This window comes from Dendrobates tinctorius, unplaced genomic scaffold (assembly GCF_039654945.1).
Source record: "Dendrobates tinctorius isolate UK_male_01 unplaced genomic scaffold, ASM3965494v1 ptg000155l, whole genome shotgun sequence".
In the NCBI taxonomy this organism is placed as follows: domain Eukaryota; kingdom Metazoa; phylum Chordata; class Amphibia; order Anura; family Dendrobatidae; genus Dendrobates; species Dendrobates tinctorius.
Window position 1 is genome coordinate 528,338 of NW_027361822.1, and position 15,023 is coordinate 543,360.

Below are 15,023 nucleotides of genomic sequence, written 5' to 3' on the forward strand. Positions count from 1 at the left end.
TTTCCCACGAGTACCGAGTACATGCAGATGGTACAGGTAAACTGTGAATGGTCATTAAATCCATTAATTTTGCCTTCTTTAGGGAATTTCTGTCTACAGATGACCATAAATTGTCTGAATCTGGCAATGAATGTATGTAAAGAAGTTATAATGTTGTGGTCTATGGAAGAGCAGTATGTGACCAGAAGGAACACTCGTTTCCATCAGATTATAGTCATATAAGACAACCTGAAACAGAATAAAATGGCAAAAAGCAAGAACTTGATTTGGCCTCTGAAAAATTTTTGGCACAATTTTAACCCCTTCATGACCATCTTTTTTCGGTTTTGCGTTTTTTGATCCCCTTCTTTCCAGAGCCATAACTTTTTTATATTTCCGTTAATATGGCCATGTGAGGGCTTATTTTTATGTGGGGCGAGTTGTACTTTGAACAACACCATTGGTTTTACCATGTCGTATACTCCTAAACGGGGAAACAATTTCAAGTGTGCTGAAATTGCGAAAAAAAAAAAAAAGTGAATTCCCACTTCTCACCGCCGGAGCCCTCATCAAAGTGGGGGATACTGGCAATTGGACGTACTATTCCGTCCGTGGCCAGTAAAGGGTTGAAAAGATTGTGACGTGGATTGAATTGGAAAAATGCTGTCATGGTACTCTGCATCGGGCTGTTGAGGCACTCTGCGCCACTGCTGAGACTAAAATGGCAGCGAACCCGTGATGCCTCGTTTATACAGGTTGGATCACATGTTGCGCCAGCCAGCCACAGCCACGCCATTACTTAGCATTCTTGTGATGGCTCTGGAAGTGCCCATAGCCTAAAAGCTTGTTGATTGGCTGCTCTGCCGCTTTTAAACAAACTTTATTCGGTACTGAAGCCAAACAATAAGATGGACTTTCATAAAATAAAGTCTGTGTTCAGAGTTCAGCATCAGACACCAGGTGTCCTCATAACTGAAACCGATTCATGACCGACACAGGGAAACATGAACAGAGAAGATGGCTATAATTGAAAAGTGAAAATTTGAAGCGAGATAATCTGGTGACCTAACACTGTAATCTATCAATCCCTTATTTGTGGACTAATGTTTTAGTCTGTCAATAATTGAATTGTATTGCAGTTTGCATGGAATTGCTATACAGTATATGATAAAATAGTAATATAGTTCTAATGCAGTGTTACTGAAAAATAATAAAATAATTTTTATTATTCGCAGATGAATGTACCAGAAGCTCAGAGGGACATCTGACTATCTCGGATTTTTCAGCATATAATCTTGCAATTATACCAGATAGTTGTGAAGAACATGTCATTATACCAGATACACCTCAAGACCTTCTCAGAAAAAATATGTCACCTCATCCTTTTCATCAGGTCCTTTTTTCTGCTTCATTAAAGACAAATATGCAAATCAAAAGTCACAAAAGGGATGTTGAACATGAGATAACTTACACAGGGGAGAAACCATTTTCATGTTCAAATTGTGGGAAAAGTTTTACAAGGAAATCATGTCTTGTTAGACATCAGATAATACACACAGGGGAGAAGCCATTTTCATGTTCAGAATGTGGGAAATGTTTTAATCGAAAAACAAATCTTGTTGCACATCTGAAAATCCACACAGGGGATAAGCCTTTTTCATGTTCAGAGTGTGGGAAATGTTATGGTGAGAAATCCAAACTTGTAGCTCATCAAAGAATTCACACAGGGGAGAAACCATTTTCATGTTCCAAATGTGGAAAATTGTTTAAACAACAATCAGTTTTAAGTAGACATCAGAGAATTCACACAGGGAAGAAGCCATTTTCATGTTCAGAATGTGGGAAATGTTTTACACAAAGATCAAGTCTTGTTACTCATCTGAAAATTCACACAGGGGAGAAGCCATTTTCATGTTCAGAATGTGGAAAATGTTATAGTGAGAAGTCAATACTTGTTAAACATCAGAGAATTCACACAGGGGACAAACCATTTTCGTGTTCAGATTGCGGGAAACGTTTTACACAGAAATCAAATTTTCTATCTCATCAGAGAAGTCACACAGGGGAGAAACCATTTTGCTGTTCAGAATGTGGAAAACATTATAGTGAGAAATACAAACTTCTAACACATCAGAGAATTCACACAGGAGAGAAGCCGTTTGTTTGTTCAGAATGTGGAAAATCTTTTAACCGGAAGGCACATCTTGTTGTTCATCAGAGAATTCACACAGGGGAGAAGCCTTTTTCATGTTCAGAATGTGGGAAATGCTATTATACGAAATCTGATCTTGCTAAACATCAGAGAATTCACACAGGGAAGAAGCCATTTTCATGTACAGAATGTGGGAAATGTTTTACACAGAAATCAAGTCTTGTTACTCATCAGAGAATTCACACAGGGGAGAAGCCATTTTCATGTACAGAATGTGGGAAATGTTTTACAGATAAATCATATCTTGTTACACATCAGTTAAGTCACACAGGCAAAAAAGTATTTTCATGCTCCGAATGTGGAAAATTTTTTAAACGAAAATCAGCTTTAATTGTGCATCAGAGAATTCACATAGGTCAGAAGCCATATTCGTGTTTAGAATGTGGGAAATGCTTTACAATGAAACACCACCTTATACAGCACCAGAGAACTCACACAGGGATGAAGACATTTTCATGTTTCAAATCTGTCAAATGTTTTACAGAGAAATATAGTCTTGTTAGACATCAGTTGGCTCACACAGGACAGAAACCATTTTCATGTTCAGAATGTGGTAAGCATTACAGTACAAAATTAAAACTTGTGACACATCAGAGAATTCATGCAAGGGAGAAGCTATATTCATGTTCTGATTTCAGCTTAAAACATTTTCCACATTCTGATCCTGTCAGACATCAGAGAACTAACATAGGGGAGAAGCCATTTTTGTGTTCAAATTGTGGGAAATGTTTTAATCGGAAAAGAAATCTTTTAACACATTTAAAGAGTCACTTAGGAAAGTAGGTTGTTTTTTTTTTTTTCAGATTCAAAGTTGTTTTTTTTATTTTGAAACAGCATAATATAACAAGAAACAGAAAATCAAAGTCTGGAAGAGGAATAAGAAAAAAAATGTTATAAGGTATTTAGCAAGCAGCTTGTCCCTTTCCTAACAAAAGGCTTCAGTTCTGTGTCAGAGGGTTCCCCATTCGTGCCCCAGTCCCTGGAGGCCCACATCAGCGTTTTACCAAAACCTGGGAAGGATCCATTGTTAATTTCCAATTATAGGCCTGTCTCTTTGATTAATGTGGACATCAAAATATTTTCGAAGGCCCTGGCCAATAGGTTGGCGCCTTTGTTACCCGGGGTTATGCATACTCATCAAGTAGGGTTTGTCAAGGCCTGGGAAGCTAGAGATAATACTTATAAAACTCTTCTATTGATGGCTAGTGCGAGGTCCAGATCGCTTCCGTTGTGTTTGCTTTCAGTTGACGCTGAGAAGGCCTTCGACCGGGTCAGCTAGAGCTTCATGTTTGCTTCCTTGCATCAATTGGGCCTGGGCACCAAATTTATCAAGATTCTCTCTATATAGGAGCCCTTCATCTAGGGTTAGGGTTAATGGGTTCCTGTCCTCCCCTATCCACATCAATAACAGTACACATCAGGGGTGTCCTCTGTCCCCTCTCTTGTATGTATTGATAATGGAACATCTGGCATTAGCCATTAGAAAGAACCCCCAGCAATCACAGTATTTCAGTTGGGGTAGGTCAATGTAAATCGGCTTTATATGCAGATGACCTCCTCATGTTTATATCACAGCCTCGCATTTCCTTCCCCTCCATAGTCAAAGAATTTGAGACATTTTGCCATCTTAGTAATTTTAAAGTGAATTATTCTAAATCTGAGGCCATTAATATAGCTTTATCTAGAAAAGAAGTTCAACATCTTAACGATAATTTTCCCTTTAAATGGCAGGAAACAGCATTAAGATACTTGGGGGTAACCATCCTGGCAGATCATAGTAAACTATATTCTTTAAACTTCCAACTCCTTTTGGATAACCCTTTGAAACACGTATATAGCTATCATAAGCGGAAGCTTTCAGGGTTCGGCTGTATTAATGCAATAAAAATGGATGTACTGCCTCGTTTCCTGTATATTTTCCAGACAGTTCCTCTAATTCCTCCTCCTTCTTTCTTTTCCAGAATCCAATCAGCCATCTCGAGATTTGTGTGTGGGGGGGTGGTAGACCCTGGATCGGCATGGGTACTTTATTTATATAGGCACAAAGGCTCTGGGGGGGCGGGTCTTCCAAATTTCAAATGGTATCACAAAGCAGCCCTGTTGACATGCATGCTAGACTGGCAGCACCACAGTTTGGACAAAGAATGGGTGGAAATAGAACAAGATAGCTCTAAATTCCACTCCATAACCTCCCTTGGATCAGCCATAAGAGTAGAGGTCAGTTCCGTTCTGAAGCTGACCTTCTTAAAGATACACTTAGAGGATGGGAACTGGAGACCCGCAGAGGGCTCTCTCTCCTTAGGCAGTGGACTGCTTACACCTCTCTTCTGTAATCCGGAGTTTCCCCCGGGGGTGGAGAGGGATTGTTTTCTTGGGTGGGAGAGAAGGGACAATACCAGATGCTTTCATGTCCTCAAGGGTTCGGCCATGCCCACTTTCAAATCAGTGCAGCCGTTAGAGGGCAGGGGCCCTTCTGATTGGTTGGAATACCTCCAACTAAAATCCCTCCTCTCATCTCCAGAAGGTGCAGTCTATTACTCCTCCCTTCCTACGCCATTTAAAAGCTTTTCCTGTTGGGGTCGCCGCCTGCACATGCTGTCTCCTTAATATATGCTATTTTGAACCAAAATACCAAAGACGAGTTCTCCAAGTACGTGGAGGGGTGATTTGGGAGTTGATATATCTGAGACGGAGTGGAGGAAGGCGTTCGCATACTCACACAAATTCTCTATTGCCTGTGCCGCACAGGAAAAGAATTACAAAATTCTTACCAGGTGGTATCGCTGTCCTGATGTCTTACATGCCGCTATTCCCTCCGTCTCCAATAGGTGCTGGCGTTGTGGAGTAGAGAAAGGTACCATGCTACTCATTTGGTGGGGATGTAATCATGTTAAGCCATTTTGGGATTCTGCCTTTTCCACTTATCAAGCCATTAGCGGTCATTCTGTGACCAACTTCCCCCAGGTGGCTTTATTATCTATCCCGGGCTCGTTTCGGTTCCAGAAAAAGGGTCTCCTAAGATTTAGCTGCTGCGAGCACTGGGATCCTGAGACATTGGAAATCCTCCCAATCTCCAAATATGTCTGAATTGGTTAAGGAGAATGACCACTCTTCAAAGTATGGAGAAATTGTCCACTGAGCTTATTGGTTCAATGGAGAGAAATCTGCAGGTTTGGAGTCCTTGGATTTTGTATATGGACTCTCAGGATTTTCCATCCCTCTTTTCTATGCCATAAGAAAGATCGAACAATATGGGTTAGATGGACGTCATTTTAGGGGGCAAGTTGCCCCCTTTTATATCAGACTTCATGGTTCTTACCCCCTCCACACCCTTTTTGTCTCATTCTTTGCTTTCGTGTTTACACCATTTTTATTTGGAGTGACCTAGCTCTCTGGTTTTTGTCGCTCTCTTTCAGCGGATACTTCATGTGTATTGCCAAAGGCCATACAGACTCCCTGGATATGGATAGGGGATTCCTACATTCGCCATGGATTTGTTTTTCTTTTCAGATTTTGTTGGACTTGATTGGAAATGACTTTTGACCTGGAAGTTCTATTATTTCGGGGTTTGTTGGCTACAGGTCCTGATATACAGTTGTAAATGAGATTTATTTTTCTACTCCGTAATCGTTATGTTGTTGAATCCTTTGTTACTGGATCGTTCTAAATTTCTTTTCAATAAAAACCATATTAAACATAAAGAGGGATACTCATGATATAAATATCATGAAACCAATGTAATATATGAATAAGCAAGACAAGGGATGGGAGACAAGGAGAAGACCATGAAAAGCCAAGGAGATCCATGGGTATTCAATTTATTAGAGATGCACGGGCAGTAAAATGCTCGTTATTCAAACCAAGCAATTCCTAATACTTGGATACTCTTTTCGCGTAACAAGTATAATGAGAGTCCTTGGGAAATCCAAGCATTTTTCCAACAGACCCTACAAGGAGGTCTGGGGGCCAGTGAAAATGGAAGGAGAACAGCATGGGGAAGACCCCTGGAAACATCTGAGTCCCGGATCGCTGCTGAGAACACTTTAAGAACTGACAAAACATTCAAAATCAACGCGAAATTGGAGTTTAGAGGGAAAAAATGTTTACCGTATTTTCCTGCATATAAGACGACCCCCCAACTTTTCCAGTTAAAATATTAAATCTTCTTAAAAGTCGGGGGATCTTCTTATAAGATTGCTCCGCACCCGGCATATAAGATGACACAATCTTCATATGGTGGGGGAGTGGTCCCGATGAAGAAGGGAGGGTGTAAGTGGAGTTATCCCCCTTTTACCTCATTGTTGGCAGCGGTGCTGCGGGTCTCTGTGTTGTGGGGATCGACGGCTCCTCCATCTGCAGTGTGGCGTCTCTGTGCTGGGTGTCGGCGGCGGCTCCTCTTTGTCCAGCGTGGGGGCGCTGTGCTGGGGGGCGGCTGCGGCGGCTCTCTGTCCAGCGTCGAGGCTCCGGCATTTCCCCATAGCCCGGAGGCCCAAGCAGCTCCATTGACGCGATGCGGTGGCCTCCGGGAAAATGGCCGCCGGAGCCCACGCGAGCTCAGATTCAGATCTCATCTCCCGAGATCTCGGGACGAGATCTGAATCTGAGCTCGAGCGTGCTCCGGTGGCCATTTTCCCGGAGGCCACCCCATCGCAGCAATGGAGCTGCCTGGGCCCTCTGGGCTATGGGGAAATGCCGGAGGAGCCCCGACGCTGGACAGAGAGCCGCCGCAGCCACCCCCATGCTGGACAACCAGGAGCCGCCAACCCCCAGCAGAGCCGCCACACTGCTGAAGGAGGAGCCGCCGCACCGCTGCCACCAATGAGGTAAAAGGGGATGATAATACCACCTACACCCTCCCTTCTTCATCGGGACCACTCCCTCGTCATATGCACTCGGCGTATAAGACGACCCCCGACTTTTAAGCAGATTTTCAGGGGTTAAAAAGTCGTCTTATACGCCGGAAAATAAGGTAGAAACATTTCTTCCTGTATAATGACTTGTATATAAGGCAAAATTTAAAAAGGATTAAAGAAAAATTATAATCTAAACCAAAGTTGAAATTTTTATTAAAACATTAGAAATTTCAGTCTAATTTATGAAGGAAGCAAGAACTGCCAAAATATGTTGGAAGAGAGACTCCGATACACTCTGTATTAGAGACAAGCAAATTTGTTTGGATTTTGTCCCCGAATCTGATTTTAACATATTCGTGCCATATTCGAACATTATTCGTGACAAATGTATGTCTTATGTTCGGTTCCGATCATATTCGGTAATTTCTACTTCCATTGACTCTAATGACGTTCGGATGTATTCGACGAATATTATAAAAACAATATTCTAATCCGATCGTATCCGAATCCGAAAAAATTCGCTCATCTCTATTAGAGATAAAGGAGGGCCTCATACACATTCTGTTGAAATTGTCACATAGTGAGACTCATAAAGGCTATGTACTAAGTGGAAAGCCTGCCAAAAATTAACAGCAGGGTCATCCATACACCCTTGAAAGCACCAACTGGAGTGCCTTATAAAAAAAATTAAGTGTAGCTGTAGCACTTCCAAACTCATAAAAGCTTTGTAGGCAGTGCAAAACCAGAAAAATACGTATGGTCATCCATACAACCTTGAAGGCAACAACTTGCGGGCCTTATTAAAATATTTTGAAAGTGTAGTTGTTTTTACACCTACACTTATAAAATATTTGCACAAAATGGAAAGCCAAGAAAAAATAAGTAGGGTCACCTAGTCATTCATATACCCATGAAGGCAACAACTGGAGGGCCTCATTCAAATATTGAAGATTAAAAACACTTTATGTGCTGCTGTCATCTGGTTGTGTGACAAAGTTGTGGCTAATCCAAGCTTTGTTCATTTTTATCAGAGTGAGCCTGTCAACACTTTGTTGACGGGCAAAAGGTCCTGGTCCCTCATCAGCACCAAAAACCCGCTCAGACAAGACTCTAGGAGCAGGGCAGCACAACCCCTTCAAGGCATCGAGGGACAGGTCATGATAGGTGGCCAGTTTTGAGACCCAATAGCAGAAGGTTGCAGAGGAATTAGGGAGTAGGTTGATTTTGAGAAAGGAATGTACAGCTCCAGGATTAAAATCCAAAGAATTTATTTATTATAAATCCATTAAAATATTTATGACAAGGCTGCTACATTCATCATATTGCAGAAGAGCCTGAGAGGATCTGGACGCATTTCGAACACTGTGTGTTCTTAAACTCAATCTTTAATGGTTTTATAATAAAGAAATTCTTTGGATTTTAATCCTGAAGCTGGACATTCCTTTTTCAAGCATTCATTTATCATGTCTGGTGGAGACGAGTCCCTGCTCGGATTGCTATTGCCGGAAGGAAAACATTTTGGGGTGAGCTGAATTTCATTGCTTATATAGTAGGTTGGTTTTGCCAAGCATGCTGGAAGCATTATCTGCTATCCAACCGACCCCCTGTTCGCAGAAACGTTGTATTTTGCCTCCCTTCTAAGTAGGACAGTAACCTGTGTGTTGTGGATGGGGCGTGTTTCTTGTGCTCAAGCAACAGGCATATTCGCACCTACCCTACGTCCTCAGCGTCTGTGTGCACCATTCAGTCCTTTCACTTCCCTGTCCCTTACCGCATGCCTTATGCATTTTCTAATTGCTAAGTCTCTTGAATCCAAGGTTATTTTGAATAAAAAAAAGAAATGGTCACCTGCAGCAGTCAGTTTTTTTTTTTTTTTAGCTTAGTACCACTGTCCTGTACCACAAGTCATGTAATATTCTATGGATGAGTAATTGAATCCAGAAAAATTTTTAAATGCTTTTTTTGGAGTATTATATACCACAGAAATGTATCGCAAAGCATGTAATACTGTATGGATGAGTAGTTGAATCTAGATTGAATCTAATTTAACACTTTTTATAGTGTTATATATACCACTGATATGTACCGTAAGCAGGTAATACTCTATGGATGATAATATAGTCAATTCACCCCACCCCTCCAAAAAAAAAAAAATGTGGTCACATGCAGCAGATATAGTTAGCAATGGATTGCTAAGCCCTGCCTAGAGACTATATTCTGCCACTCTCTGCTCCTGCAACTGTCCCTCCTTAGGCTAGATGCAGAATGTATGTGATATAAACAGCAAAGCACAGGTTTAGCCCTTACATGGGCTGTTAGTTTCATGATTCAGAATCAGCCCCTGAGTCAATGCTAGAGGAGTTTGATTAGTTCAACTGTGCACACACAGCTTTGGACAAGTACTTTCTCCCTCCAATAAGAAATTTCCCTGATCTGTGCAATGGCCTCAGAATTTGCAGAATTAGGCCCCTGTCACACATCAGTTTTTTGCTATCAATTGCAATCCATCGAATTTTGAAGAAAAAACAAATCCGGCGGCTAACTCCGCCGGATTCGTTTTTTTCCCTCATCGACTTGTATTAGCGACGGATGGCCTCACGTTTCATCCGTCGTTTGCCGGATCCGTCGAAGATTGTTTGTCTGGCGGCCGTAGACGACGGACAAAGTAACGTTTTTTGTGTACTCCGAAAAATCGGACAGCGATGGATCCGTCGCCGTCCTTCGTTTGCTCGAATGGAAGCCTGTGGGCGCCGGATCCATCAAATGACAGAATCCGGTGATGGATTCCGTTTTTTTAAATTGAGCATGCTCCGATTTATTTAGGATCCAATTAGCCAGCCCCCAATTAGGAAAGGTATATAAACCTGCCAGGTAGGGCTTCACTCATCCATGTCCCAGCAAGCAAGCCAGTGGGAGACCAGCCAGCCCGAGACCAGCCAGCAGGATTTGCAGAATGTAGGAGGAGGTGTAGTAGGTGGATGAGCTTGAGGTGGACATGGCGATGAAGGTGGAAGAGGGAGAGGATGAGGTATCCAACACAGTTTTTGTGTTTTATCTGCACATTTACCCAGTGTGCAGATAGGGAGATGTAACGTCCCTGCCTGTGCTTACTGGTCCATGTATCTGTAGTTATCTGGACCTTGCGACAACGCGTTTCGACGGAGGATCTGTCTTCCACCTGATGAAGACGGATCCTCCGTCAAAACGCATTTTGGTTTAAACCCATCTCTTGTCTGAGTCTCTTTCCTGCGCTCCTAAGACTGTTTTTCATTTCTCATTGCTCCTATCCTCCATTGGAGGTTTTCGGCTGGAGCTGCGGTGGAGACTTGACATCCTTGCTTCCTAAGCGCTCCTTTATGACTGCTTATCACTGACTCTTAAAAAATCAGGAGACTGCTTCATGACTTTGGGCTGATACTGCTTGGCCGATTTGCAAGGGGATGAGGTGGAAGAAAGAAGCCCAAGGTCCTCAGGTGAAAACTGCGCTTTCAGCAATGGCCCCAGCGGAAGGAACTGGTGGCGCTCTCAGCCATCCAATCTAACACCGCCTCCACATGTTCTTGCCTCACTATCCAACCAGCGGTGCTCGTGCCTAGGATATGATGCACAACATTCTGTGGACTGCATGCACCAGAGGAATGCGTTTCATGTAGACATGTAACGGGCATAGATCAACCATGTCGTCTCCTTGCAGCAGCTACTCCTCCACCACGACCACGTCCTCCATTTGATGCTCTCCTCATGTTTTTTTCCCAAAAAATAATTCCCAGTAGAGAAGAGGCTGAATTAGGGCACTCTGAACCATGCTTTATTACTGGCAGTATGCATCAGGTTGTTATGTTACGACATGCTGCACCAGGGTGGTAAATAGTATAATTGTCTAAATTTTTTTTTTTTCTTTTTTGGAGCAGTCTCCAGGTTCTGTAATTAAAATTGCAGAGCAAAATGTGATCTGTCCTTTTGTACAGGCCGTTAATGTGGTGCACCCACCAAAAAACAGTCATGGCAATACTTCGCTGGCTGTTATGGGAACGGGAGTGCCCATATCCAGGGCGCTTGTTGATTGGCTGCATTGCAGCCTTTGAATAAACTATTTTGTTTGCCAAATCCAAACATTAAACGGACTTACGGTTAGAAGTCCGTGTTTGGGAATCGGTACCGGACACTAGTTATCCTGTCCAAACCACAAACTTTACCATTCAAGTTTGGCTATCTCTAGTTGCAATATCTGTAGATGAGTCCTGGCTGGAGAAGTTGTCATGTCTGTTGGGGACAGATGGGAAGGACTGAAAAGGTGACCGACCAAATTTAGAAAGAAAGTCAGCTGTAAGATACTTACTCGAACTCCTTCTTTTTGCATTAAATACTGTAATTACATTATTAGCTCTTTTTGTTCCCCCAAAAAATGAAAAAGCGAAAGTGTTAAGATATCTTAAGAAAGTTTGGATACCCAAGCGGCTGTGAACATGAATGCTTTATATCTTTTTATTTTTTATGAAAAACAACTAAGATGTAAAGTTTAAATTTTTTTTAGAAAGAAAAAAGATTTTTTTTTTTTACAAATTTACATTGCAGTTGACCATATGAAATACTGTAGTCCGAGAAATTACACGACTATAAAAAAATATATTTTTTGCATGTTTTACAGAAAAGTGTATTTTTTGCGGCAACTCGTTTCTCCTTTGCTGATATTTGTGCACATGTAAAGTGAAGCCACATTTTGCAATTGTCACACTGTATGATCCCTTCTGAAGTATACAGAACAGATGCAATACAATGAGACAATTTTTGACTTATGTTTCCGAGGCAGAATATGGGAAAAAGTTGCCGAGTTTGCTGGTCCAAGCATTCCGCCAAATGCTCTCTCATTTGGTTTTGAATGAGAAACATTTTTGTGGTGTCGATTTTATTGGCTAAAGCCAAACAATTTGCTATTTCAAAGCAACCACAATCCCTTGCACCGTCCTGTGTTTGTGCACAAGCATACTTAACTGTCAAAACCTTATTTATTCCTGTAAAAAGATGACCATACATTTTTACTATTTGTTTGCGAAGAATCTCTGCAATTCCTGAAAATGGAAGTGAGTCATAGATTGTAACTTTGCTCCCACATGCTTCAGATACAACCCAGTGTACATTTAAGGCCTGTTTCACACTTACGTTTTTCCTGTGCGTTGGCAGCCGCTAAAATGGTGGATAACGGATCCGTGGGCGATGAAACACCAACGGGAGCCACAGGACCGTTGGTGAGCCAGGATCCGCCGATTTCGGAATTTTAAAGGAACCGCGGCGATGTAGCGGGCATAGGAGTCGAGATCTTGGGCGATGTCGCGGTGAGTGGAGGCGAGATCTTGGGCGATGTCGTGGTGAGTGGAGGAGAGAGAGAGAGATTTTTTTTATCCAGCAGCCAGATTGGATTTAGGGTTAAACATGTAGCAAAAGAGGAAAATACAGATCCGGACAACAAAAAAGTTGCATTGTCCGTTCGGTGATTTCAGCGGACGCCAACATTTTGGCGGATCCGCAGAAATACGGATGCAACGGACGATCCTCAGTCAAAATCCGCTGATAATGAAAGTCAATAGGGGAAAAAACGGATCCGCCAAGATAAATGGCGCATCTGTTTTTTTTGCAAATCGGCGGATTTTGACTGATGGTGACAAACCGATGTGTGAAACAGGCCTTCGTGATGAATCTGAAGCATGTGCTCCACTACCGGAACATCTATGCTGCTGGTGTGATGGGATCAATGTGTGCAAGAAACAACCAATAATAGAATTAGTCTTACTGGTAATTCGGTTTGTAGGAACCTTCCACGACAGCCACATCAGAGATTGTCTTCCCTGCCCTAATAGGTGACAGGGACACAAAGAGGTTAAATACCCCTCCCCTTCCTGCAACCACCAGTGTTTTTCTGGACACACTAGTATGAATAGTATGGTGTAATGACCACTGTGTCCACTAGGGGGCGCAGTGTGGATGTCCCCAGAGAGATGATGAGTGGCAGAATATGGAAGGACCGTTATGTATCTCAAGGTGTGTGGCCTTGAGATGGAGACTGATGCGTGTGTTGAGCAGCAGTGATACTGCGAGGTGCTGTGTCAATGTGTCAGGGAGAAGTCTCCAGGTAACTAGGTAGATGGGCAGGCCTAGTTACCTACAAACCCACCCAGGGGGTGTGTTTAGTACACTATAGTAAAAGACTGTGAGTGTGTGAAAGACCTGTGATGAGGTCATAGCCATGTGACCCCGTGGGCGTGGCTACGGACCATATATGGTGGCCAGGGTAGGTCACATGAGGTGAATGCAGGGACCTGGTTGGTCCAGAGCGGAAGGTCCCGCTAGGAGAGGTGTCTCCTGGCTCACAGCATGTGAGGTGGCTGTGAGTAATGGCGATGTGTGCCTGAGAGTTCCCTGGAGGGAACGAACGTGTGCGATAGTGAAGCCGCATGTGGAACCCTGACAGGTGAGATAACGCTGAGGCTGAAGAGCCTGCGCCATGGACATGTGCATAACCTGTATGAGTACAGGAGAACCAGAGTGAAGCTCTGTAATGGACGCTAAGCTGTTGTATATTGCTGCTGTGGGTTTATGATGGAGGAATAAACCGCATGGACTATGTGATGGCTTTATGAAAACCTGGTGACGGATGTGTTTTATTTTCTGCCAAGCGAGTGATCCCCTGCTGGAATGACAGCGCTACCTCACAATAGTTACCACGAAAGTGCAGGAATCATCCAATAACAAGATCAGATAGGGAGGGAAATCGGTGCTGTCGTGGAAGGTTCCTAGAAACCGAATTACCGGTAAGACTAATTCTTTTTTTCTCTAGTCCCCTTCCACGACAGCCACATTGGAGTAATACCAACAGCTAATTTCTCTAGGGAGGGATCACGGCCTACAGAACTCGTCTGCCAAATGTTAAATCCCTATTGAAATTTAGCCTCTAATGTCTGGTGAACGTGTGGATAGACGACCAGGTGGCGGCTCTGCATATCTGCTCTGACTAAGCATTCCCCCTCTCTGCCCATGATGTTGCTATTGCACGGGTCGAATGAGCCTTCAGTGAAGCCAGTGGAACCAGTTTCGGTGATGAGTAGGCCAGGCAGACTGTCTGATCCAATTCGCGATCGTATTCTTTGCCACCTTCTTGCCTTGATTTCGTCCTGAGAACTGGATGAATAGATTCCGGCCAATCCGCCAGGCTTCAGTCTGCTGTAGGTAAAATAGGACCACTCTACGAACGTCGAGAGTGTGGAAGCTTTCTTCCTTGGGGTTGGAAGGGCTTGGGCAGAATGAGGGTAGTACAATAGTCCTGATCCCTATGGAAGTTTGAGACCACTTTGGGTAGAAAAGCGTGAACTAATCTCAAGATAATACTATCTGCAGTGATTGTGAGATAAGGTTCTTGTATTGACAGGGCCTGCAATTCCCCTATACGTCTAGACCGTTTTAAGGGTTAAGTTCTTTATGGTCATGGAATCTAAAGGCTCAAACGGATCTTGGGTTAGGCTGTTGAACACGATGTTGAGATTCCAAGGAGGTACCTCTGACTGCAGAGTTTAGGGCGAATCCTGGCTGCCGAAGCCATAAAACGTCTGATCCAGCGGTGGCTGGCCAGGTCAAGCGCAAAAAAGGTGCTAAGAGCTGATACTTGCATCTTCAGTGTGCTTGGGGATAAGGCCCAATTCTAGACCTTTTTGTAAAAAGTCTAAGATCTGTGCTATATTGGGATGTAAGGGATCAGGGGTGCTTGGAGAGCACCAGGACGTTAATTTTTTCCAGACCTTGGCATAGATGGCATTGGTTACTGGTTTTCTGCTTTTCTCAAGGGTTTAGATTACCTCATCCTAGAGCCCTTTGGCTCTTAGGATTTTGGCATCAGTAACCATGCTGCCAGGTTCAATTTGCATAGGTCTGGGTGTAGTAGAGTACCTTGGTGAAGGAGGTCAACCGTTTGAGGTAAAAGCCAGAGGCCT

The 15,023-nt window shown here is 43.1% G+C and overlaps 1 protein-coding gene across 2 annotated transcripts in view; it reads left to right on the forward strand.

Moving 5' to 3' along the window:
- LOC141050946 (uncharacterized) overlaps positions 1-15,023 on the forward strand; it is a 277,364-nt gene that overhangs the window by 174,029 nt on the left and 88,312 nt on the right. The window contains exon 10 of one of the 2 annotated variants that reach the window (XM_073547667.1): positions 1,215-5,892. The exons of the other annotated variant lie outside the window; for it this stretch is intronic. Within the exon in view, the coding sequence (XP_073403768.1) occupies positions 1,215-2,974 (1,760 nt within the window). The 3' untranslated portion in view covers positions 2,975-5,892. Of the gene's footprint in view, positions 1-1,214; positions 5,893-15,023 lie in introns of those variants that run through there. 2 annotated transcript variants of the gene reach the window in all.